We start from the raw sequence: 27,694 nt of genomic DNA, 5'->3' as shown, positions 1-27,694 counted from the left end.
TTGTACTGGGGACCCTTTTCACACAGCAAGCCTCTAAGTGCAACCCCCCCCCTTATAAATGAAAAACATTTTTTTATATATTTAACATCATTATAAATGCTGGAGTGGAGGCAGACAGCTCGCGACCCCCCATGTAATAACCTTGCGACCCCCTGAGGGGTCTCAACCCCCAATTTGAGAACCCCTGATCTACAGCACCCCAGCTTGCCACGCAATAATGTCACATGCGATACTGCTTGAGTGCAGTAAAAGTCCCAGTGTGTCTTGATCTACTAGATCATATATTTTACTGTGCACTTTAATTCAAAGATAGGTAAAACATTATGCTATCAGCTAAAGCAATAGTTCACAACCTGAAGATCAGTGACCACAAATAATAAAAACTTAGTGACCACTAAGTGCTATTTCATCTTCAAAGTGCTTTACAAACATCATTAAGTTTTCAACATGCTTGAGAGGTAAGTATTATGTCCATTCTACAGCTGGGGAACCCGAGTGTCAGGATTATAACTCAAAATTTCCAGGCTCCCAATTAATTGCTCAGACTATACTTGCCCTCTCCTTAGCTTTGGGTACAGCAACCTCCTTTCCCATTCCATTTCTGATCTTACATTACAGTGGGTTTGCTCAATGACTTGCAACTAGACCTCCTCAGATGTGAGCTCACCATAAACCAGCATGCCTCTACCCACAGCACTTTAGGAACTGGCACAGATGACTCTCAGACGGCTATGAAGAGAAGCAGCTGCAAATGGAATCATCATATGGAAGACTGAGAACAAGAACCACTATACTAGAGTATGGAGTGCTGATAATCTTTTTAATGTAGATATCCACTAATTTCTCCTTCAAACTGTAATGTAGCGTGGGAGCTAAGAAGCCATCTTCCTTACTAATAAATTAGTCCCGTTTAACGTTCTCAACATTTATTTTATAACTAAACAACAGCCTTTTCTCCCATCCAGAATGTTGGAGGGTATATATTGCTAACTGGTTCTAATCAAACCAAAGCCAGTATTTGGGAATCAAGATTATTATTCTGAACTGCTTTCTTAAAAGGAACATGATTTTAAGGCCTAAACAAAACAAACCTCAGAAAAACTAGATTGAGTGGCTTTCATGGAATAAGTTGGCATTGCTGGTGGATTCAAGCGTTCAGAACATATCTAATCAACTCCTCTGTCAACAAAAGTGAAAGGTTCTAAAACTGCACCTATAATTTGTGTCTGCATTTTCCCACATCATTTTCAAGGATACAATAACTCAGATTTGTGAATGCAAACATGAGTATGGCTGGAAAAAATGCATGTGCAAAGGGATTTTTTAAAAAAGATACTATAAAACCAATTTTAAATATGGCCTTACTTATGTATCCTATCAAAACATGTTTTCATACCCATGGAGAAACTTTCTCTCTCTCTCTAAAAAGATACATATTATATACCTAACGAAACTGTTAATCAGATCCACTGATTTTTTATGACTGAAGCCAAATACTAACATGTACATATTTATTCTTTATATAAATATACATTCATTGCATGGTGATGTTAAGCACACAAATAACCACCTCTATCTTGTTCTGTACTAAAATTAATGTAGTTTTTTTTTTAATTAACTAGCTTTTTGATCCCCAAAACGGAATCTATGATTAGGTTTTGTACTGCAACAGGTCTTCTTTTTCCTCTCTTTAAGCTGCATTCTTACACATAAAGAACAGAAATGGAAATGCAAAATACATTTCTTTTCAATCACACAACTAAAAACAAATGATAATGCAGCACCAAAACAAATGACATAAAATTGCAGCACTGTATTTGGAAAAATATATTGTATTTTTTTTTTTAAAAAAGGACCCTTCTGATACAGAGCATTGTGCTGTATACATGATTTGCATAAAAGATCTGTTATGACACAAAGTATCACCAACACACAGACAGCATTCTATTATTTTAAGAGAAGTACTTTGGGGTCTGATTCTGCATGAGTGTCTCAAGCAAGGTGCTAAGTGCCCCCAAACCCTATCAACTTCAATAGACTTTTCATATAATTAGCAATTACTACAAATCTCTAGACAGAATCCCCAAATCATTTTTGTGGTACAGGGCATTTCTTGGGAACTAATAATCAGCCAGGACCAGCAGTCAAGTTATCACAACTATCAGAGATACAATTTTTAGTATACCTTTAAGGGGTTTATGGTTCGCCTTCCTCCTTTTTGAATGTAACATGTTGTGATGCCACTATGATGTGCACACAGTTCTGGGAATACAGAGAGCACTACAGCCTGTTAGCTAAACAGCCTGCCAAGGATCTGATCCAATTCCTACAGAAGTGAATGGAGTTCTTTCCATCAACTTCAATGGACACCAGATCAGACCTCAGGCTCTTTGTCAATGCTCCATTTAGTTTCTAGGGGCCAGACACTGAAAAGATCTCAGCTCCCATTTATGCACTGAAATCAATGCCCAGATTTTTTTCCCCCCAAAAACTCAGCCAGAAGGGCTCTGAGCATTTTGGAAAAGTCTGGTGATAACTGTCACATTAGGAGCTGCTGTGTGCTAAGCACTTTTGAAAATCTGGCTCCAATTCATCCTGATGAGTCTGGTTCTGAATCTAAATGGGAAAAAAAAATCAACATTTACAAATGTAGACCCCAATCCTGCAAACACTTCAGTGGGGCTATTCAAGTGAAGTTAAGCAGATGCGTGTTTGAAGGACTGGGGCCTTAATTCTTAATGTTGTTTAATATACTGTTAATTTTTTATCATCTAAATAGTAGACCCACTAAATAGACCACAGATCGCTCTCCTGTCGACTCCAGTATTCCACCGGATGGAGAAGACTAGGGGGAATCAATGGGAGAGCGTCTCCCATTGACAAAGTGTAGTATGGACCCCGCAGTAAGTGTACATCTAAGCTACGTTGACCTGAGTTACGCTACTAACGTAACTCAAATTGAGTGGCTTAGATTGACCTTCCCCCATAGTGTAGACCTGCCCTCAGACTTTTCAAAGGGGATGGGAATTTGTCATGATGGTGTCTTAAGGCGAGATGTTCTTTGCATTTGATCAAAAAAAAAAAGAAAAACAAAAACTATTTTGTTTAAATAAGACATTTGCTGCGCAAAGTAAATCCTGCTCTGGGAAGTTTTTTCAAACGTTAAATTTTAAACAGTTGCTTTGATATTCAGGATCACATTTTTCAAAGACTGTAGCATCTAGTTTCCAATGCATGTTACTGTGCACAGCCTCGTGTGCAGGTGCAAGTCACTGCATGTATATGTGAGAATGCAACATATGACTATACATGCAAAGTGGTGCAAATGGAATGTTAGAGGCCAATCTCAGGACACCTGAAAATCTGGCCCTCACTTAAGTGTCATGAAAATCCCACTGACTTCAAAGTTTCACAAGGCAATCCAGGGCGGAATTTGCACTAGTTTTTTAACTAATCTGGTATGGAGTCTGCAGGACACAGCAAAGCTGTATGGGCTCCACTTTGAATGATGGAGTAAGTCTGCTTAGGTGCTTGTGTCTGAGAGGATGAGGAAAAGATGGGAGGAGGGGGAGCTGAAGTGGACACAGAGATACTCTGACCTCCATCACTAACCACAGCCACGTCTGTTGCCCCTTCTTGAATCAAAGCATTGAGCCCTTCCAAGTCAGAGCAGCTGATTCCAGAATCATTGATGAAAGTCTGGCTTGCTGAAGCCCTGTGACTACTGACTGAAACAGCAGGAATCAACGTCTGGCGGAGAGCACTGCTGTCACTTTGGTCCTGGGCAGTGAGAAGAACTGCCGGCTGCCCCACTGACACAGCTTCGCTTTGAGAAACAGGGGGATGAGGCGGTGCCAGCAGACTGACTTGGCGCAGTATTTGCAACTGGCTACTCGCAGATAGGTCTTCCTGATTCTGGCCAACTAATGTGGGAGGCATAACATTCACTGAAGCAGCCTGAACTGTTCTATTAGCTTGAGGCACTTGATGGCCAGCAATGATCTTGACCCTTTCTTCACTGTAAGAAGAAACCTGAGTGGCTTGAATTGGAACTTGAAGGTGACTCACTGTAATCGGGGCACTGGTCTGCCTACTTGGGTCCATGTGCAACTGCAAAACAGCCAGTTCAGTACTTTTGGTCCCATTATACTCTCTGTGCTGCTTCTTATGGCTCCTAAGAGAATCTTCTCGGACAAAGGAAGCCTCACACAGGCCACACTTAAATGCTTTCTTGGCATCCAATTTGGCTACTTGCCTGGAGCTGCCCTGCTTTGACTTATCTCCCTCTTTCTTCTCAGAAGTTTGCTTTTTGATCTTGACTTTGTCTGCATGGGCTTTCTTCACGTGCGTGGTCAGATTGCTCCGCTGCTTGGTATCAAAGCTGCAGAAGTCACATTTGAAAGGGCGATCCTCGCAGTGAATCCTCTCGTGCACCTTGAGAGCCGCCTTGTTAGAGCAAGAGTAGTTGCATTTTGAGCACTTCACTGGCTGCTCAGGCTGATGGGTTCTTAAGTGATGCCGAAGGGTTGTTTTGTTTCCGCACTGGAACTCGCACTCCGGACACTTGAGTGTGTTCTCCATGCTGTGCTTGATGCGGATGTGTGATTTCAGGTTCCCTTTCATGGCACAGCGGACGTCACAGAACTCACACTTGTAAGGCTTCTCTCCAGAGTGCACACGCATGTGCCTCTTCAAGTCCGAGTTGATTTTAAATTTAGCACTACACATCCGACATTGAAACGGAGCATCTCCTGTCAACAAAACATGCATTTAAATTAGAGGAGTCAAGCCATGAATCTACAGGACTTCCTGGATAGACTGAAAGCTTCAATTAACTGCATAAACTTAAACTGGTACATGAACCCAATTTGTTCCAGTTAAAATTTCCCAACATATTTCCACAATGCACTAAATTCTTTAGTAAGGCGAAATTCAAATGTTGCATTCTCTTGTTTCACCTGAAGCTGATCAGACACACTTTTGTGTGGGAAACACAGTAGCCACTCCTGGCTCAGAGTGCTTTTGGGTAGAGAGTGTATTTAGGCATGTTTGCAGGTCCTGCAGTTCCTAGGTATTTGTATTCCAGATGTTCTCCACTTCTAGTTCATTTTAGGGGTACGAATGGTGGAACACTGTTCCAAAACAAGCTACTGAAGATTCTCAATCCTCCCTCATTAATAAGATTGAACGTCTCAACTAATTGAGATAAACATTAAAAAAACAAAAAAGTTGTCTCTCTGCTAGATTTTGATGCATTATAAACCTTTCCTAAATATATACGTTAGCATATACATATAACTGTAGTCATGTTGAGAACTTAACTATGATGGAGTATTAAATCATTTCCAAACTATGTGGAATTAAATTACTAGCTAATCATCTTTTTAAAATATTTTGATCATAAAATATTTACCACTGAAGACCCAAATTAAAAACCATCCTCCAAAATAATTACACGTCTGTTTCTATTCTTCTATGCCACATTTGCCCTAGGATATTTGGCTCAAATTTCTTAGATTTGTAGAATCTGGTAACTAAAGGTGCAGTATTCAGCTAGATTTTCAGTTTTTGACGCAAATGTTGAAAAAGCAAAGAGGGAAGGTGATAGGGAAGGACAACACTTGGTAGCATATACTTGGATGCACAGAAAATACACTGATTACTCCAGATTTACAGGATGTTCCTACAGTTTGTATTGGGGAAAAAATTAATTGTATTGTAGTGGGGCACCATAATTGGAAAAGAAAAATTAAAAAAGAGTGAAACATGCAAAAGATAAATAATGATGTGTGGATTCATATGAGTTTACTAATATAGAAATGTAACATTATGGAACTATTTAGTGTATAGTTTTGTCTTGCAATTCAACAGTTGGAAATGGAGGATTCTGCATGATGTGAACAACCAACTTTCCACAAGCTACAGTAAAAGATTTTTTTGAAATTAGTATGCATGTAGGAGTGTGTGCCTGCACAGTACATGCACATGCACAATTTTTTATGGGCACACACATGAAGACTAGAAATAGCTGCAGCTGAAAATCTGTGTCAAAGGATTCAAATGCTAGATCTTGCAAATATTTTTGTATTTGCTCAACTTTAACCTCATGAATAATCACTTCAAGGGAACTACTCACATGGGTAAAGTTAGTTACGTGTATAAGCATTTGCATCTTCAGGGCCTAAACCTCTGTTCTTTGCATTTCCTTGCATTTGTAGGGTTGTCACAATATGTGCAGCCAAAATAACCACATATATTTACTTCATAATCACTGGATCAAATCCAGGGCATGGATTTACAAGACAGTGACACTATTCAGAATATGATGATTTAAAAAACAAAAGAAGCTGACTGTAGTAACTAGCATTTGCAAAACAATACTATTCATTCTTAACCGTTCTTCTCTGATCCACTTGAACAGTAAGACATCATTTTGGTATTACTCTGTCACGCCATGGAAGGAGAAAAGTGAAAGAACTATGTAAGACAAACAAAATGCAGGAATGTACTAAGTTCAGTCAATGCTTTGTTCATTAATAATCAAGCTGCATATGGCTAATTTATTTTACATGTTAATATTTTATAGATCTTTGTGATATTTGTATAATTTCGCATAATTTGTTTATCCAGCTACATGTGTCATTGATTTAGCTGCTTATTTTTCAAATCAAGTTGTGGCATACTGTGCAAATCTCACATCTGTTTAATAATTGAGATATATAGCGTATTATGTCTGTGATAAAGATTTTTATTAACGAAGATACACTACCAACCAGTGTAGCTTATTTATTTTACAGTCACAGCTGCATACTCTTCTAGTTGAATTGTAAGACTCCACTATTGAATTTTTACCTAGTTTACTGATGAAGGCATAGTACGTATTTCAGTAGTTAAATTTTCATATATTGGACTGACAGTGTTACTCACTTTTGTACTCAAATTCTGCAATACATGTGCTCTGTAAATTGCAAATTGATCTATTATACATATTTACACTACTGGCCTTGCATAGTTTGACACTGGCGGAGGTACCAAAGAAATTCAGGGCCCTGATCCTGAAAACTATTACTCATGTGAACTGTTCCACTGAAATTAAGAGAATGAAAGGATTAATCAAATTAGCAAGGATGTATAAAATCTGACTCCAAATTATATACAGTAGAACCTCAGTGTTACGAACTGACCAGTCAACCACACACTTCATTTGGAACCGGGAGTATACAATCAGGCAGCAGCAGAGAAAAAGTAAATAATAATAAAGCAAATACAGTACAGTAGTGTTAAACGTAAACTACTATAAAATAAAGGGAAAGCAGCATTTTTCTTCTGCATAGTAAAGTTTCAAAACTGTATTAAGTCAATGTTCAGTTGTAAACTTTTGAAAGAACCATAAAAGGTTTTGTTCAGTTACAAACATTTCAGAGTTACGAATAACCTTCATTTCTGAGATGTTCGTAACTCTGAGGGTTTGGCTACACTTGCAAGTTAGAGCGCAATAAAGGAGCCCCAGGCACATTAGCTCACTACTCGTCCATACTGGCAAGGCACGTAGAGCGCTCTGACTCGGCAGCTACAGCACTTCTGGTACTCCATCTTGGCGAGTGGAATGTTTGCTGCGCCCCTGCTGGAGCGCCGCAGCACCAGTGTGAACGAGGTGTTGCATTACTGCGCTCTGATTGAACTCCGGAAACATCCCATAATCCCCTTAAGTCAAGTGGCCACTCTTGTCATTGTTTTGAACTCACTATAGGAATGCTGTAGGAATGCAGATACGCCCTTTCAAAGCTCCGTTTCTGACAACTGGATGTTTATTTGCTCCGGGACAAAGGAATGCTGCTTGCTTTGAGTGAGTGAGAGGCGGGGGGGGGGGGGGAAGGTCTGCTGCTGTCTGAACTTACAAGACAGCATGCTGACATGCTCTCAGCCCCCCAAAAACCCAGTCTCTCTCCCTCCCTCCACATACACACAACATACTCCCTGTCACACTCCACCCCACCCCCCGCATTTGAAAAGCACGTTGAAGCCACTTGCATGCTGTGACAGCTATCACAATGCACTGCTCTTTGTGGCATTGCAAGAGCTGCTAACGTGGCCACGCCAGTGCGCTTCCAGCCAGTGCGCTTCCAGCTGAGTGTGTAAACGCTCGGCAGCGTTTTCCCTGCTGCGGTCTCTGAAGGCTGGTTTAACTCTCAGCTCTCTACAACTGCAAGTGTAGCCATGCCCTGAGGTTCTATTGTAGGTCACAAAGACATTTACCTCTATGAATTTCTAACAGATTTCTGGTAGTACAGAGAATGGTTGATGCAGTACCATTAGGACCTGCATCCTGGACACAAGTCCGAATTTTTCTTTTAAACCAATCCAGTACACTTAATTTCTTAGTGAATAATAGGGATGCAATCATTTTTAAAGCTTTGTATTTATATGCAACGAATGACACAAGTTCTTCATACCTAAAAAGATTTACTTGGGAAAGACAGAGTTTAGTTTCTTGCTCTAAAGTCTTGACATCACATACTGAGCAGGGAAGGGATGTAGTAACAGGGTCAGAAAAGACCTCACATCTGTGGAAACAGGAACACAGTTCTCACTTCAACACATTCCCTCTTGCCTCCTAGCCACCATGGAAGTCCTTCCACAGGACATCTACAAGATGGGCATTCCAGAGACAGATAGGAGGGAGGGATGAAATCTGACCCCCACTACAGAATGAGGTCTTCCCAGAGGTAATCCATACAAGACTGACTGGAAGAACTCCCCTCTGTTTGCAGTTCATCTTAATTTCAAGCCTTGAAGGACAAAGGCAGATGCAGCATAGTTTCAAAGGGAGCTGTGCTGCTAATGAAGTGAAGAGTCATGAAACCTAAAGTGAAAGGATAACTTTTCTATGTGGATAAATTGGGGACTATGCTGACTTCTCAGCAGACCCTAGGGAATCTGCTCCTGGCACATGCCTCTTTCCCTCATCCACCCTGGAACAGCAGGGAAGAGACCATTTTAATTCCACAAGTTCTAGTACAGGGGTCGGCAACCTTTCAGAAGTGGTGTGCCGAGTCTTCCTTTAATCATTCTAATGTAAGGTTTTGTGTGCCAGTCACACATTTTAACATTTTTAGAAGGTCTCTTTCTATAAGTCTATAATATATAACTAAACTTTTGTTGTATGTAAAGTAAATAAGGTTTTAAAAATGTTTAAGAAGCTTCACTTAAAATTAAATTAAAATGCAGAGCCCCCCCGGACTGGAGGCCAGGACCCGGGCAGTGTGAGTGCCACTGAAAATCAGCGCGTGTGCCGCCTTAGGCACACGTGCCATAGGTTGCCTACCCCTGTTCTAGAATAAGAAGTCAAATTATTTATTTGGAGAGGGGAGCATGTGGCCCTGAAAGGACAACTTGACACAAAGGCTGTGATTTTAAACTGGCAAAGCATGACTGTGTTCTCATGATCATGTCACCCTATTTACCTGCTAAATATCACAAAGGGCTTATTCACTCCTTGTTCTTCACTGGCTGAATCCTTCCGAATCAGGGCCACTTGGCCTCCCAGTGGCCGAAAGTATATTAGTGCTAAGTCATCAGTCTTCACAGGTGGCACTGAAAAGCTACCTTACTCTGGTGGAAAAGCGGAGAATAAAGCAAAACTACTGTTTTCCTTCTCCCATGGATTAATCCTTCTAGGGGCACAACTGCTACAGCTTACATATATGTACCTGTGTGTAATCTGCACACACTTGTGTTATAGGAGGTAAATCGACATTAGGTGTTCTCTGGACTGTATCTATCATTAGTATCTGACTCACCCATGTACAACTCCTACTTCCCATCACATCCTGTTACGTAGCAGCAGAAACAGGTGAACCTTGTAAAACAGCTCCCTAGTTGTCCTGCCTGTGGCATCACAGCAGATTTGTGAAGCATAAAAGACTCTTCTGCTAAGGACAGATTGGTTTGACCCTCTGCTCCTCCACATTTCACATGTGATTTATTTCTTTTATCTGCTGGAAATAAATTCCACACTGCCTACATCTGAACTAATGTACAGTGTAGTACTTCAATTCAGAATCAGAACCTAGAGCAGGTTCAAAGCTAATATAGTAAACCCTGAACAGTAATCACTTTGCAGCTAACATTCACAGAATTAATCAAATCCATAAAGAACAACATGGAAACCAATCTAATACCACAGAATAAGCGAAAAACATCGTATGTCAGAGATAACTGTACAGTCACAAAAAATTCAGTATCTTTACAAGCTACAAGAGAAAATGTGATTAAAAGAGAATTTAGGAAAATAATTTAACTATAAGAAGTTATGGATTTAGTGTTTGCAAAAGGTACGTGGGCTGACAACCCTGGAGACTGAAATCATCTATTCACAGAACAAGTATAGCAAGGCCAGTTTCCTTATATTGTGCTGCTAACATGCTCCAGCCTTGACCTGGAGGGGACCCCACCAGCAATGGAAGTTTAGCTGAATTTAGTAATTTGCAGATGTAAACTAAGATGAATTATGCAGAAATTAAAATAGTTCAAGGGTGTCTACATTTGGAGATGGCACTGGTTTAATTAGTTCAATATCACAATCAATTTAGTTAAACCGTTGCAACTTTTCTATAATAGACTCCAGATTGGGAGTTAGACACCTCAGCACTTGTGAAAATCCCACTGGGTACCTATCTACATCTTTAGCATCAAAATACCTCAAATATGGCCCAAGGCGTTTTGAAGTCTTACAGATTGAAATTCTGGTCTAGACTTACCAGTATGGGATCTGAGATGGACAGTAAGCTGGCTAGAGTTGCGGCTTGCATAAGGACAGATCTGGCATTTAAAAGGACGCTCATTTGAGTGGATGCGCTGGTGCTTGTTGAGACTGCTGTTGTCGGCAGCTGCATAGTCACAGTGTTTACACTTGTAAGGTTTCACCCCAGTATGGGAGCGCATGTGCATCTTCAGCTTATCTTTGCGACTGAAACACTTGCTACACACCTCACATTTATGGGGCTTATCTCCTGAAAACCAACAAAAGAGCGTCTAAATAAGAACTTTTGTAATGACACAATCTTGGAACTAAACAAAACACAAAGAAACTATATAGAATTTTCAAATCGCCATAGCCTGAATTTTCCAAAGGCCTCCTTAAATTCACCTCCAATGTTTATGCCTTCAAACACCTCCACATTAACCACTCTTCCTAATATGCACAGAAAAGATGGTAAGGAATCAAGCACAATTCAGAAGACCCTTTGAAAAACTGTCCCCTTACACTAGCTTTTGAAAGTTCATTTGAAAATGATTTTTTTTTTTAAGAATTATTGTGTTAAACTAATTTTTTTTTAACTTCTTGTCCTAATCTATAGTACAATGCAGTGATGCACTAAAAAACAGCTTCCCATTCATGCCACATAGGTTACTGTGAGTCAGTGATGAGTGACGCATACATCATTTTTGATGTTCTGAAATCTGAGGGCCAGATGACTAAGTTACAAATTGGCCTATACTAAAGTAGTTTGTACCATAATGTGGGACCTGGCATGTGAAAGGGACAGTCCTTGCATTCCAAGAAGCTAGGGGAGGGAATGTAGGTTGTACCACCTAAAACTAGACACTTCTTTTGTAGGAAAACATCTATTGACAATAACAAGAAGGAAAATAGAAGGTGATGGCTTTAGATTTTACCTGTGTGTGTTCTTAAATGACGTTCCACGTCTTTCATACCATATGATGTCTTGAATTGGCAACCTGAAAATAAATTAGATACCACAAACAAAAAATTAGATTTTTAAATTTAAGAAAAACAAACAAGACAACGGGACAGGGGACATGTACTTTGACAGATTCAGGATGTTACCTTTCTCGGCATGTATCTGTAACATTTCTGTGTCAAATATATCAAGGCTCTGTGTGTGTATGTATGTGTATACAAGTAAAGAGAAGGAATTCAACACTGCCGGAAAATGAAGTCCACATCTTGTTTGCATATACTTACTTACAATAAGTAAGTAGCTATACTTACCTATAAACTTTAGCCTTCTAGTGCTTCCCTAGAAGATAATTCATTCTCTGCATTAACTCATTCTGGAATTTCTCGTGGTAATCTCTAAAACAAATTGTGTGGAATCTCTGCCTGGGTTTTGAGACGCACTCTACAGTACACAGGGGACACAGGGAGACTAATTAATTTCACATATAGTCTCAGATTAGAGATAGTGGGCACCTAGCTAACACACTGGGGCCCTCATTCTCAGGAGTTTTGCCTGAGTTAAGAATACTGGATAGGGCCTTGAAAGTTTGTGTGCGTGCAAACTAAGACTGTGCATGTGAAATAAGATTCTCAGGTTTCAAATCTTTCCTTTACAATTCTGTAAACTCTATTTAAATAAACAAGACTACTCATGTGAGGAAAGTTTAACTCCCGAGCCTTGCAGCACTGAATCCTATATGAAAGAATTAAGCATCTGTTTTGCAGGAATTTATATGGTAACTTCGCAGATTAATATGATTTAAATATTGACAATATTTAAAAATCAGTCCATCCTTGCAAATGCTTTGGTTCATCAGAGCTGTGGATACAGTGCAAATAATTTCAGGATTCTTCACATGACTTGAAGGACTGGAAACACAGTTAGGAGGATACAAATCAGGCCCTACTTTTACAGCCATGTGTGTCAGCACACCTGGAAGCCAGGTAAAGCCCCATTGACCCTAGCCTGTACACATCATTAGAGCAAGATCAGAGTCTGAGGGCTTGATTCTACTCCCACTGAAGTCAATGGCAAAACTCCCACTGACTAATTGTGTAGGATCAGGCCTAAAGAAGCATATCGTGTTGTCTTCTAGATCTGTGCAGATTAATTTCATGAAATTAGGCAAACCTAGCATATTTATAACTATACTAAACCCATTGCAAAAAGAAAGAAAAAAGAAGACATAGCCAATACCTAACCTGGATAGCAGCAGTTCAATTTCTTTTGGACAACTGCGGTAGTGGATTTTCTGGAACGCGTTTTTGATGATGGAGAGACAACAGCAGCGGTCTGAGGTTCACGGCTCTCATTGGGCAGATATGTTTGGTAGCCATGCTCAAAAACAAACTCTGGAGCAGAAACTAAAAATATAAAATGGCCCACTTTCTTAGTATAAACATCTTCAATCTGTATCAAATTCCATTAAGCACCGCCCGTACCTAGTCCTAATTTTACAATCACGTTTGCCTATTTTTTTATAAAATGTTTTTCTCTACCTATTACAAGAGAAAGCCCCAGGTAAGCAAAAAAAAAAAAAGAAACTGACAAAAGCCCCTATCCTGAAACTGGATATGCATGGCTAGTCCTTTGCACCAGTTGCACTGAAGCCTGTGGGATTTTGCACAAGCAGAAGGGTATGATGGTGTGGATTTAATTGCAGGACTCAGGGCTAAGCCAGTTTCTTCTGCTGTTTGTGTGGGGGGTTACTTATATGAGTACAGTTATGTATGTTGTTAAATGTTGGCAGGATCGGAGCCCTAAATCAGTATTCAGAGGAAACAGCAAAATTGGCTTTATACAAAATGCTGTAAAAAGTATGAAGTAAACAAACTGAAAAAAACAGTTTTGTTTTTTTAAATATCTAATCTCTTTCAGTTATAGGAATTTTAGGTGTCAACTGTAAACATAGTAAAAAAAAAACCATTTTAACACAGACTAATTAATGGCTTTTAAGTTGATTAAATCTCACCCCTGTTCTAATATCAAATAGGTTGGTATTATTGCCCTCATTTTACAGGTGAGTAAATAAGAGGCAGATAATTTAAGCAATTCATCCAAAATCCAGTGAATCATGGGCTGGGATTTGAACTCGAAAATTCCTGGCAGCCATCCCTGAAATCAGTCCACTTGACTATCCTATCTTTTCACTCGCTTTAAGGCTTTTGTATATCAGATTCTTTACCCCAAAACACTTCTGCAAATCTCTCTGGGAATTAATGTGTCTGTTCAAATTAGTTCAAAGTAAATGAGGCCCTGAGTCTGAGAACATGCATGCGTGTAACTTTATGCAAGTAAAGGTCTGCATATGCTTCAGCCTGACTTAAACCTTTGCAGAGGTAGGAATACTGAGTATCACGATATTTCTAGCTAATTAATTGTGGAAGCAGTTGTTCCAGATGCAGTGTTCTCTTATAAGGCGGACCTGGACTGAGGACCAACAAAAACTCTAAGCCTGTGTTTGTTACCAAGGGCACCATTAAAAATGCCCTGTCGTTTGAATTTTTCATAAACGCTGCCACTGATTAGTTTCCCTTTCATTAAGTGCTGGCTGCACGTCACATGAGGCTTAAGATATTATAAATGGATTAATAGTTTTAATTGTCAAATAAGTGCATAGCGTTATACCAAAGCTAACAAAGTAGTCAGTTTGCTTCTCCTTCCTTCACCAAATCATATATGAATACTTGCGTGCAAACTGGTATTTTAACTTAATGTGATGGGGGTACATGGATTTACATTTCTATTTCCTATAGGATGTGCGCTTTCAAATTCCTAAGCAATACCTGTGATGGTCTGAGTCTCTGAAGTGATTGTTCTGGTTGTGGTTTGAGTCTGTGTTGATGGCACAGTTTCTTCTGAGACAAACTGGACTGTACTAGCGGTTCCATTTGCACTGATCAGCTGGCAGCCGCTTTGCTTGTGAGCAACGAAGGCATCTAGGTTATTGAACTGCTGCTTGCAAATGCCACAAATGTGAGTATCTGGGGTGAGCTCCACTAGGACAGTGGTGCCTCCTGGAACTACAAAAATGGAAGGAGATCAAATAATTTACACCGATGAAATCAAAACATAAAAACATTCCTACACAAAACCGAAGAGAGACTCCAATAAGATTATCAATTTTCATATGGATCAGGGCCTCGATTAGTATATCATGCATTTAATTTCTCATTGAATAACTGCAACATAACCTTTTCAACTACTATTGGGAGAGCTATAATAGCAACTGTGAAACCAAAATGCTGAACTCTATAAATACTGTCCTCTTCTTAGTATAGCATTCAACAGAGACAGCACATGGGTGTTATAACCACTGAAGAACTAAATATATTTAGTGGTACATGAAGCTTCTGGGCACTGACTTCAGTAGGAGTTGCGTGTGCTGAGCAGTCTGAAGCGCAAAGCCATTTGATCATAGGCAACCTAAAAAAAAAGTTACACTAAAGTTCCTGAGAGATGTGATTCATGAAACTTGCATGCCTGCAATGCTGAACCATAGGTTGCTCATAAGGCTACATTATTTTTTCATGTTACACACTAGGCCACAGGGGCTTGCATGACAGTTGCAGTCTGGGAACTTGCATCTTTGCATGCTGCGCAGTGACACTCTCACAGCCAGTGACTTGCACAATTGCACAATGCCGTTGTACACTGGACCGAAGGACCTACACTTGCTGCTTGCATTAGGACCAGGGAGCTTACCCTATGCACCCAGGAAGCTTTCCCAGAAAATGTGCTCCAAATATGGGTGGTAGGAGGGGGACATGTGTGTGTGTGTGGGGGGGGGGGGATCCTTAATGAACATGGATAGTCCTGGAAGCAACATGGAGCGAAGTGTCAGGGTATCTCTTGCCTGGCTCCCCTGCAGGCATCCTCTGTGCTGCCCAGTGGAGCCCAAGCAGTAAGACTGCCTTTTCCCCTCTGTCCTTACCTCCCAGGGCCTTCTGCCCTGCCTCCTCCCCTGCCCTGCCTGCTTAACATCCAACTTCTTCCCCTATCCCTAACTGCCCGACCTCTTCCCCCCCACTCATAGCTCCTCTTCTTACCGTGCCTACTCCCTAACAGCCCTGTCTGCCTCCGACACCTCTAACCTGCCTCTCTGCCCTACGTCTGCCGCCCCTGCACCCACCCAACGCCCCGCAAGCATCTAATGCCCCCTCCCCAGTGGGGGGGCTAGAACGGTCCCCGCCCTTCACCCCCGGATCCCTCTTTCTCCCCGACCCCCGCCCGTCTCCTCCGCGAGCCCGTGGCCGGAGGAGGAGCGCTGGGGACGGGAGGCGGCAGGCCGGAGTCGATCTCCCTCGAGCAGCTGGCCAGGGCGCCGGGCAGCGCCTCTCGCCTGCTGCCGGGATGAAGGGGCTTCTCCTGGGCGGGGTGTCGGAGCCCGGGACCCGCTGCCGCCCGCCCTCCCCGGCTGAGCGGCGGCTGATGGCTCCGGCCGCCTCCCCGCGGACCGGCCCCTCGCTGCGCCCCGGCTCCCCGCCCGGGGCGGCGGCACCTGCTGCTCGCCCAGGCCCCGGGCCCACCGGGGAACTCCGAAGCGGGGCCGCCCGGGGAGCCCCGCCGCGCGCCGGGGCAGGCCGCCCGGCAGCCCCCTGGCTGCTCTCCCCCGAGCTCCCCCGAGCCACGTTCCCGGGCTCGGCTCCCGCCCGCTTCTTGCGCTACTCAGGTTTCGGGGCCTGCCCGGGCCCCGGCTCGGCTCCGCTTCCCCAGCGCGGGCCCCGGAGCGCGCATAGCCCGCTCGGCACTTACACGGCACGGGGCCGGGGAAGCCCGGCGCCCTCCCGCCGCCCGCGTTCATGGCGCGCTGCACGGCCTGGCCCGGGAGCTCCGCCACCGGCAAGGGGCTCGCTGGCGGCGGCGGCGGCGGGGACCCCCCGTCCTGCCCCGCCCGGGCAGGGACGGACGTGGAGCAGCCCCAGCCGAGCGTGCCCGCGCGCTGCGAGCATGCTCAGTGACAGCCGCGGAGGCCGCTGCCCTCCCGGGCCCCGGAACCCACCTGCTCGTTCGGGGGCGGCGGCTGCCCCTCGCCTCCCTGTGCGGCTCTAGGCAGGTTCCTGTTTCCAGTCTCTGTACACTGGGCAGCCTGGCTGTACAGCGCCGGGCCGCCTGCTGGTGAGGCTGTAGGCACTCGGTGCAGGCTGCTGCCAGCGCCGTTTATAAACTATACCTAGTCTGCAGCCTGCTGCTGTGTGTGTCCCCGCAAGCCGCTGCTGCTTGCTGGTTATTATCCCTACAGCTCCACGCAGCATGCCTGGCTGTTGCTGTGCTGTAGCCTGTCTCTCCCCAGCTCTGCACAAGAGGGTGCTCGTGTTTCCCCATCCCACAAACTTGGGTATAGACAAGCCGTCAAGCACAACAATGCCAGTTAAGTGCCTCCAAGTGTCAGAGGGGTAGCTGTGTTAGTTTGTATCCACAAAAACAAGGAGGAGCAGGGGCAGCAAGTTGTACGGGCCCATGGTGCCCAGGCTCCAGCAAATTCAGTGCCCGGGGCGGGGGGGCGCTCCACCAATGTTCAGGGCCTGGTCTCTCTCCTGGCCCCGCTTGCTGCCCCGAGCGTCCCTGCCTTCCCTGGGCCCCCTGCAGCTCCGCACTGCGATCCCTTGTGGCCGCTGCCAGCTACAAGGGAGCGTCACTAGAGGCAGGCTGAGGTGGCTGCTGCGCCTACGGAGGGAGCCAGGAGGTGCATGGCAGCCCCCTCTTCCCACAGCAATTGACTCCAACTGGGGCTTGTCCTGGCTGGACCTCCCAAGCAACAGCCTGCGGGGCTAGGAGGGGGCTGGGTGACTGTCATGCTGGGAGGGCCAGGGTGCCCCAGAGGTCGCTGCTGCTGGCGGGGAAAGGGGAGTCCTCTTTGCCCCCACATCCAAACCCTGGGGCAGCCTGCCTGCTGTACCTCAAACCCCCTCCCAGAGCCCACACCCACCACCCCAAGTCCCCTCCCCTGCTCCTTCCTGCACTCCAACTTCCTCTCCCAGCCCAGAGCCTGCACCCAGCACCCAAACTTTCTCCCAGAGCCTGCACCCTGTTGCCGGCACAAAGGCCCGAGGCGACAGCAACAGTGGTTCGTTGCCCGGAGTGCCTCGCTCCAATAGACACACCAGGGTGGAGAAGCAAAAAAAAGGTTTTTTGAGATTTTAAAGCAGCACCCTTCTGTTAACACTGGACCATGCCTGGTGCCACCAACAACCCCAAACCCCATCCTGCAGCCAAACACCCTCCCAGATCCTTAGGCAGGTTGGCGGGTAGGGAAACTTGGACCTGTTCTGGGCACCACCAAAAATTATACAATCCTGCTGCCCCTGAGGTGGAGTCTAGTGGCAAAAGCTTTCATGGGTAAAAAACCTACTTCTTCAGATGCATGGAGTTTTTTACCCACAAAAGCTTATGCCCAAATAATATGCCCAAATAAATGTTAGTCTTTAAAGTGCCACCGGCCTCCTTGTTTTTAAGTGCCTCCACTCCCTCTCCGTTTGCATTCCTGTGTAGCCATCCCACAGGTAGATTTTTAGACACAGACCTAGCTGAGCAGGACTTTCCCTGCAATCACTACTCCCAGGTCTGTAGGCTACTATGTACTAGGTATCAACTGTAAGAGGCGGAATAATCTATCTGCTGTGCTCTCAGTGAGTCCTTTGCTAGTTCTGAGGCGGAATAGAAGGGAAAGCAGCTTCCCTCAAATGCAGAGGGACAAGAGCTGGATCAGGTGGGAGTGGGAGAAGGCCATAGAGGGAGCAGATTGGAAAAGTATTATGTGATTATGTAATTAAAGACTAGATCCTAATGCAGCTCCACAAAGGGGGCGAATTAAGGTTGAACAGGCAAATTTAATTCTGACATTTCCTCACTTTTGAGTGCTTGACTTTGCACCCGGAATATTCTTTTCACCTAGTCCTTTGTGGGTAGTCAATTATAAATGCTGGCAGTTTAGTGTATACTCTAAACACATGCACATAGTTCCAGAGTACAGTTCATGTTACAACTGGAGTTCTACTCCCCTGGGAAAGTGGCATCCACATGATATCTCTTTTGATTTATTTTGTCAAAACAATATGCTGCAGACATAGAACCGACTAGGATGCAGGAGGGGAAAATCCTTGTTCTGGTCTCCAGAGCAGAGCCCGCTGAATAAATGTGTTGAATAACACATGGTAGGTTTAGGAAGAAGATGACTGAAAACACTACATATATCCCTCTTTGAGACTACAGGTAAATTTTAATCCCAGTTCTAGATATGATGTCTAAATAATACCATAAAATGATTTAGAATAATCCCCAAATTTGAATCAAGCCACAGCGGTTATTATATCCTGAACATCGATATGGTTTTAGAAATGCATTTGGGATCCTCAAATCACACTAGACTAGACTTACAGAATTTCCATTGAAACTCTGGAAACACACCTTCTATTGTGTCAGCATAAATATATAGTTATTGCCTATAAAATGAGTTTATGAAAACATAACCTAGAAGTAGAAAATATGATAAGTGCTAATGATGCTTTCTTTGGAGTGTGTCCAAAATATATCATGGTTAAGATAGTTACAACAATCAGCCTTAATCTATTTTTCCACAGTTTGAGAAGGCTTCATCGTTGAAACATCACCTCTCACCCTTATTACTATATTTTCCAGCATATTTACTTTTATCCAAGGTAGATATAACCAATTCTTTTTCTGCAACAATACTATACTTCATTTCAGCTGTAGTTGTACCTTGGAGTGTGGAAACACAGAATGTTACAAAGCAGTTCTGAGTCACAGCATCGCTGAAGATCAGTTCAGCAAACTTCCGTATTTATCCACACTAAACAACATTTAACTTTCAAAAGAATCACCCAGTTGCCTGAGAGATTTGTATGGAAATATTCCTATAAACATTAATGCATATGCATAACTTGACTCACAGAAGTACATTTTGTCAAGTGCATAATGTTTGCAGGGTCAGGGCTTTATTTAAATGGAAAGCTGTTTTGGACAGAGACCTGGTTTTCATATCTGTCTTTGTAGGGCTTAGCGAACATTTGATGCTACATAAATAATAAATAAAACACCTTGCTGTATGAGGATTGACTTTTGACAGTATAATACTATATTGAAAGCTTGAACCAGGGGCGGCTCTAGCCATTTCGCCGCCCCACGCACGGCGGCATGCCACGGGGGGGGCGCTCTGCCGGTCGCCGGTCCCGCGGCTCCGGTGGACCTCCCGCAGGCGTGCCTGCGGAGGGTCCGCTGGTCCCACAGCTTCAGTGGAGCATCCGCAGGCACGCCTGCGGGAGGTCCACCGGAGCCGCCTGCCGCCCTTCCGGTGACCAGCAGAGCGCCCCCCCCACGGCATGCCGCCCCAAGAACGCGCTTGGTGTGCTGGGGCCTGGAGCCGCCCCCGGTGGCACCGAGCAGACTCTGCGGAGCTCACACTTGATGCTATTTCCAGCCTATAAGGCATAAATCAGTATGCATGTGTAATCTTTTTCACCCTTAACCTGACTGAAATGAAAATACCACACTACTCCAGGCCCTCTCCAAGTGCTGTGCAAGTGAAATAGGTCCAGAAAAGACAAATGTCAATCATGAAAGAAGAATTTAAAAAACATATGGGTGTAAAGAGTTCCCAGACCACTGCATTGGACAACCATGGCCTACCTCAGGGGCGGACAAACTTTTTGGCCTGAGGGCCGCATTGGGTTTCCAAAATTGTATGGAGGGCCGGTTAGGAAACAGCCACGCGTGACCCGGCCCCTGCCCCCCCCGCTTCTCACCCCCTGATGGCCCCCCCCGGGACTCCTGCCCCATCCAACCCCCATGTTCCCTGATGCCCCCCCCCGGGACCCCTGCCCCATCTAACCCCCCGCCCTCTGTCCCCTGACTGCTCCCAGACCCCCGATCCTAACTGCTCCCCGCCGCCCCATTCAACCCCCCCTCCTTCCTGACTGCCCCCCCACGAGACCCCTGCCCCATCCAACTACCCCTTCTCCCTGTCCCCTGAGTGCCCCCAGAACCTCCACCCCTGACTGCCCCCCGGACCCCCATCCAATCCCTCCTCACATTCCTAATGTCCCCCCACCAGGACCCCTGCCTCATCCCTGCTCCCTGTCCCCTGACCATCCCTAGAACCCCTGCCCCTGACTGCCTCTGGCCACCCCATCCAACCTCCCCTCTCCTTCCTGACTGCCCCCCCCCCGGGACCACTGCCCTTGTTCCCCGCCCTCTGACCGCCCCAACCCCATCCATCCCCCCTCCCCCGACCACCACCGTGAACTCCCCTGCCCTCTATCCAACCCCCCCCCCCCGGTCTCTGCCCCCTTACCGCGCTCCCTGGAGCACCGGTGGCTGGCGGCCCGGCTGCACCAGGACAGGCAGCGGTGCCACCTGGCTGCAACCAGCTACGCACCGCGTAGCACAGAGCACTGGGTGAGGCTGGGCCCTGCAGCTGCGCTGCCCCAGGAGATCACCATCTGCCGCCCAGAGCATTGCGCTGGCAGCAGAGTGAGCTGAGGCTGTGGGGAAGGGGGATCAGCAGGGGAGGGGCCGGGGGTGAGCCTCCCGGGGCAGAAGCTCAGGGGCCGGGCAGAAGGGTCCCTCGGGCTGGATGTGGCCTGCGGGCCGTAGTTTGCCCACCTCTGGCCTAGCTGGTTTCCCGAAGAAAGAGATTTATGTACAACGAGAACTGCATAGACTATTACCTTTATACAAAAATTCCAGACATCCTTACGTCATTTGAGATCACACTGAGGCAGTGTTATCCTCGCTTGCCAGCTTAGAAAAACCAGGGAGCTGATCCAAAACTCACTGAAATAAACGGAAAGATACCTTTTGATTTATATGAACTATAGATAAAGCACTGAACGTGAGACAAACCCCTAAAATATTATACCTTTTATTGTTGTATTTGTCTTGCAAACCAGGTAGAGAGGGAAAGGTTTAACAGGGATGAGAAAAAAAATCAGATTAAAGGAATGTTAAAGGAGTGGGTGTAGGAGAAGAGAAATATTACGAAAAAGTACAAAGGTAAAATTTATTGGAATTAAAAAAGGCATAAAGCCTGATTTTAGGCTTGCAGGTACTGATGTAAATCAGGATTTATTCCCCTGTTCCCAGTGTATTGACAGTGGGGTAAAACCAGTTCAGGTGAGATGAGAATCAGGCCCAGTGGGTGTGGGAAGAGGAAAAGAAATGTAATTCGTAATTAAAATTTTCAGAGGTAGGAGAAAGACAAATGAAGGATGGATTTATAGAAAAATAAACAGGGCAATTAAAATAAAGATTCTAGGAAATAATTCATAGTAATTCATCATTATATTGATGGATAATGACATATGCAGCAACATTAATTCATTGTGCATCAAATTAATTATGTTAAAAGAATAGGTAATCTGTCTCCATGATGATAACGTATAATTACAATAATTCTTTTTCAAATGTTTTAAAATAATGTCATTTCAATTCATAATGCAAGGCAGGTAGTTTGACATTTAATACATTCTCTATTTATACAATATTTTCAATATAAGTGTGCTTCTCAGATTAAATGATCGGATTAAATGAAGATATCTCTTATTGCTCTATGAACCCTAAAATAATTCTGTGTGAATATTATTCACTGTGCTAACACATAACACATTGACACCAGAGAATATACCTCAAATGAATAATATAACAAAATAACAATTTGTTTCTTTGTAATATAGCTAATTATTCATTGTCAGAAAGTTGGTTTAAAAACTATGGTGGGTAAATTGTCAGGGTTTTGTGCTGTTTAGTGCAGCAACCAAGCTTTGTTGTCAGTCACAAAATAAAAAATGCAGGGCCATGATTAGGAAATTTTAGGGGAAAGTGTCCTGGATTAAACTCAGTTTCCCAGTAAGCATCTGATTATACTTATTTATTTCCGCACATCAGTGATTTATTACTAATGTTCATCAGCCTGGCTTTTTTGAATTTACATGTTAAATTATTGTGTGTGTGAACCTGAACAAATGACCAGCTGCATCATTTGCATGCACACATGCTTTCTGTTTGCATATGCACCAATTGTATGCAGAGGTGTGGTAAATGCACAACCCAATTAAGGTTTTAAGTGCACAAACATACAATTCTGGAGATCTAGGCTTAATATCAAACCATTTATACCTTCACTTAACTTGGAAAAATATTTTGCATTTACAGGATGCAGGCCAAGCTTTGTAGAATGGAATGCTGAAATTCATATTTAGGTACTTCGATGAGTGGCCTGTTTTCCAAAGTGCTGAGTAGCCAGCATCTTGTGGTCAATGACTTCAGTGGGAGTTAAACTGGGTCCTAAAACCTCAAATTAATTGATCCTCACGATATTTTCTTCAACAGGTTTTGCAGCGTAGATTTGCTGGCTGTAGCTTTGGGAAACCCCATAGTCCCACTAGTGATGCACTGAATGCTAACTTCCCTCTTGCTATTTGGGACAGTCAGGCCCTGATTCAGCAACCATTTAAGCACATGCTTAGTTTTAAGCATATTCTTAAATATATCTCTATTAAGCAAAACACATACTTGCATTCTTAACTTTAAATACATACCTATCTCCCATTCATGCTTAAGCTAAGTATGTGCTTCAGCATTTTGCTGAATCAGAGCCACAACAAAGAATTCTAAAGTGGCTGGATTTTTTAAAAAAGGCACCTGCATCTTACTTTTCATCTTTGCAAGCCCGTCTCTGTTGTGCTTGCCACTCCTTCTTTCTCTTCTTACTGCTTTGTGCGTCTTTTAAAAATTCTCTTTTTTTCCTAGATACTGGCTGGCTGCTATCATAACCTGAACAACCTTTAAAACAAATAATTTATACTGAAGGTTGGCTATGTCATAATTAACAGGTTATTTTGATGATGGATATGTCATTTCTGAAAATAAACTAGTTATCTTGTGAAATTTATTTAGCCACGTGTTGTATAAATAAAGCAGCATAGTGAAACACTGCTGGGATAAACTTGATAACTAACAGATATATGATGGATTCAAAATTGCACAGCTCAAGTCTAATATTTAGTCATTTTTATGATATTATTGGGTCGAAAATGGAAAGCAACCCCAGCAGAGGGACTCCTTTAATACTCAGAGGAGTTTTGCTTGCTCACTAGCATAGTACAGAGATAATTCTATTCTAGAAGCTTTTGAATGCTTTACAAGTAATAGAAACCAAGTGGGAAAAGCATATTCCATATTTTAGTGCTGACATTCTTGCAGAAAAAAAATAAAAAAATTAAAGATTCAGAATACTTGGCTGTGATTCAGTACCTAAAGACTTTCTGGTGTTTTTCAGAATTCCCCTGAGCCCTATAAATGCTTCTGTTCTAGAGGTACCTATTGTAACTATAGTCACTTATGCCAGTTTATCAAACTAACGAGCCATTGAGTGATGCTATTCCCAGGTTTAACTCCGCCAGGAAGGGAAAGTGGAAAACAAAACTGAAATTTAGACAGAATAGAATTCCTAAGGGCCAGGACAACTATAATTTATTAACTCATACACACCAAAGCTTACCAAGAATAATATTCTTCTTTGAGGTTTTTCTCTACAAATCTTATCATCTTTCATAAAGTCCAAGCATATAGATAAGGCCACATAATTTCAGTACTGGTAATGCCTACTGATCTCGCCACAAAATAAAATAAAATAAAATAAAAACTCTCTCTGGCTCCTCCGCCCCTCTTCCAACCACAATGTGTGCAAATGGCTATAAAAGGAAAGAAGAGTGTTTCACTGTGTAAGATGACTGTAAAAATGATCACTGCTTCTATATTAGCCATAGGAAATCCAGGCTTCCCACCTTTTTAATTAAAAGATGTCTTCAACTTGACATAGTGATGATGGATAAGACTGGGGAAAAATGCATTTTGTGTTGTATAATTCTGAAGCATTTATGAAACTAGTGGGGAGTATACTGCATTCTTAGCGCCTGGACCTGCAAATCCTTACCACATGCCCATATTCCTTAATCACATGAATGCCCCCACTGAGTTCAATAGGATGATTCATGTGTGGAAAGGCTCCTTTATATGTTATTAGTACCTGTGATGTTTAATATGGCAGACAAGAATGGACATTTATGTGGAATAATGCTTCATTTTTAGGGTAGGCTTTAGTCAGCCTAACAAAATCACACAGGGGAATAAAGCCCTTTAATTCCCCTGAATTAGGGCTACCTAAATCGCAGCTCTAGTTTCCCTTTGGCACCAGCATTCTAGCTAATATCTGCCCCCACAAGAAAATTGGTGCAATGATGGTTCTTCCCATTTCCCCCCGTGTGATAGCCAGTGGTGCTAACTGACTGCAAGGGGTGAAGGAAGCAGGACCCTTTTAAAGGTGGCAGTAGCACACTCCATCCTCCAAGTGGGGAGCAGCGAAAGCATTGTCTCTCAGAGTTGGAAGGAACAGTGCACTGCCCCAGCCTCCAGCACTGAATTTAAAAACTCAATATAACCCTTAAGGGATAATTCCCAGTATAGACTGACCCTCCTCACCTGACAGAAAAAAAGGTCAGCTGGGAGAGCATTAGACTGACTATATAAAGGCCTCTCATTCATTCTCTGGTTTTGAGAAAGCCTTTTGTTGTGGGCTGGCTAGCTTATTTGGCTAAACTGTAGTGACACTGAGGTCAAAGGTTTGATCCCATATCGGCCATTTAGGCTAAGCCTCCTTTGCCTGGGCCTGTTACACAGGAGCTCAAACCAGATGATCTGGTGGTCCTTTTTGGCCGTACAATGTACAGATCTTTTTTGCCAGGTTTGGTTTGCAAAGAGCCCTATTGATAATATATTTTTAATTGTTTATAGTGATTATTTTACAAAACACCAGCTGACATTCATGCTGACCAATTTCAATGACAAACCTCTAAATTACTGGGGCACCTGGTTTATTCAGTCCTGACCTAAGGTCTCTTTTGCTTTTGCACTGCACCAGGGATGTTCTTGAACTCTGCATCACCCATGCACTCTGAAGTTAATAATCCTTCCTAAAGGTTTATCACAGTTTACATCATGTCACAAGAAATTGTAAGTAGTCTATTTGTCCAGGTGTTGAAAGGAGCATGAAATTGTTAAAGGATAGCAAATATGGCAGGGTAACGTCTTATGTTCCTTTAGAGCAATTTCTGTCGTTAAATATTAGAGCTGGGCAAATACTATGCAAAAATGCAGCTAATATTCATTTGAATTTTAAAACTAATTCTTTTTGACTGTGGTCACGCTCCCCTCGGTGTTTGCTTTCTGTGAACCTTGTAGGAAATGAGTTTATTGGCAAGAACTGTGAATTTTAAGGGAATATGATAGAATAGTCATTGAAAGCTAATTTCAGATTTGCACTGGAAACCTGATCATGAGAATTAGGTTTATCCAAGGAACAGAAACATACCAACTGCATCTACTCAGAACAGACAGAGTATCGAATACCAGCAACAAACTGCTCATAAAAGAGCCATGGACTAAAAATTAGCTACATAAATTCTTTCCCCAAAATTTGTATATAAAAAAATACAGTGGAGAAAATTGTTTACAGTCTATTCAGAGAGCAAGCGAGCGCATTTGTTGAATGTTATTTGTTACAAATTATTAACCCATGTCCGATAAATATCACTCCCCACCCAAGGAATTATATTAATGTTAAAATATGAAAGGATAAAGTCAAAATGTGCTAAAAATGAATAGGACAAGAAGCAATGGGCTTAAATTGCAGCAAGGGCAGTTAACAGGACATTGGAAAAACTTCTTAACTGTTAGGGTAGTTAAGCCCTGGAATAAATTGACTAGGGCAGCTGTGGATTCTCTGTCATCAGAGTTTTTTAAGAGCAGATTAGACAAATACCTGTCAGGGATGGAATCAACAATACTTAGTCCTGCCTTGAGTGCAGGGGACTGGACTAGAAGACTTCTCGAGGTCCCTTCCAGTCTGTGATTCTAAGATCTACTCTTGAAGTAAATGGAGTCTAAATTTCTGTCCATATTTAGAGATTTAACAAGAAGCACCATTTTAAAGACTAATGTTTAGAGTAGTTCTTTACGCTAAATGTATAATCTATAGCACTGTACTTTCTCCCCCTCAGGACCAGTATGACTCCAAATGTTGTCTTCAACAACCTTTCAGTAAAAGCCGTTTGAATAAATGTTATTGTCCAGCAGAGGACGCTGTTTGGTTACGGATGCAATTTTCTCTGTTTATATGCAATGACTGAGACAATTGAGTGTACTTTGAAATCTCCTTCCAGACATTATTTTATTTTAGGCTCATTAGTGTGAAATTCCATTTTAAATAGCATAGCCTGACTCTGAAAACTTCACTGACAGCATAAATTCCTGCTCAGCTGTATTAAGCAAAACACTCAAGTTTAAATTCCAGAGACGCGTTGTGTCTTTTGACTGGTTGCTACCTGTATTTTACAACATAAAGGTAACTTTTGGGTAATATAACTGCTATCCCTGGGGGCTCTGATGAAAATGAGATGTATGTCTCATGAGGCTGTTTCTGTGACTGCACCCCTCTCATCACAGAAATAAGAATATGCTCCAAATAATCATACTTAACAGTTCTTATTTTCAAAAGAACTAAATAAACATTAACAAATTGGTCCTCATAACACCCATAGGAGGTGAATATTTTTTTATCTCCATGTCACAGATTGGGGGAAAGCGAGGGAGAGAGGTTAAGGGACTTGCTCATGACCAAAATGGGAGTCATTGTCATAGTCCAATTTTGAAGGGAAGGAATATCAGGTTCCCAGTTCTCTGCTCATGCCTCTAATGCCATGCCTTCTCTAGTAATTACTCAAAGATGATTCTAAGAAGTGTCTTGAGACTCAAAGCCTACAGCAGATTAGGGACTTCCAAAGATTTGACACAAGAAACACATTTTCAACATGACACATGCATTTCTTTGCTGCGGAAGATGCCAGCACATCATTTGTTCCCTTCCGCACCAGTCA

At 43.1% G+C, this 27,694-nt stretch overlaps 1 protein-coding gene across 1 annotated transcript; it reads right to left on the bottom strand.

The window, feature by feature from the left end:
- Nucleotides 1-1,497: 1,497 nt before the first annotated feature.
- Nucleotides 1,498-16,653, bottom strand: ZFP64 (ZFP64 zinc finger protein). The gene is made up of 6 exons (XM_044986328.1): nt 16,500-16,653; nt 14,531-14,767; nt 12,947-13,108; nt 11,680-11,742; nt 10,761-11,012; nt 1,498-4,751 (listed from the first exon to the last, which is right to left on the bottom strand). The coding sequence occupies exons 1-6, from the start codon at nt 16,546-16,548 to the stop codon at nt 3,451-3,453; spliced, it is 2,064 nt and encodes a 687-aa protein (XP_044842263.1). The 5' UTR covers nt 16,549-16,653; the 3' UTR covers nt 1,498-3,450.
- Between the last annotated feature and the right edge of the window lie 11,041 nt (nt 16,654-27,694).

This window comes from Mauremys mutica, chromosome 13 (assembly GCF_020497125.1).
Source record: "Mauremys mutica isolate MM-2020 ecotype Southern chromosome 13, ASM2049712v1, whole genome shotgun sequence".
NCBI classification, from domain to species: Eukaryota; Metazoa; Chordata; order Testudines; family Geoemydidae; genus Mauremys; species Mauremys mutica.
Note: the sequence above shows the minus strand (reverse complement) of the source record. Positions and strands in the feature narration are given on the sequence as shown.

Bases quoted from the DNA above. Each gene is read 5' to 3' on its own strand.
- ZFP64 (XM_044986328.1), bottom strand. From the start codon at position 16,548: ATGAACGCGGGCGGCGGGAGGGCGCCGGGCTTCCCCGGCCCCGTGCCG. The intron at 13,109-14,530 runs GTATTGCTTAGG...TTATATTTTTAG, and splicing joins AGAGACTCAGACCATCACAG to TTTCTGCTCCAGAGTTTGTT. The intron at 11,013-11,679 runs GTAAAATCTAAA...GTTGGTTTTCAG, and splicing joins TCATTTAAGAACACACACAG to GAGATAAGCCCCATAAATGT.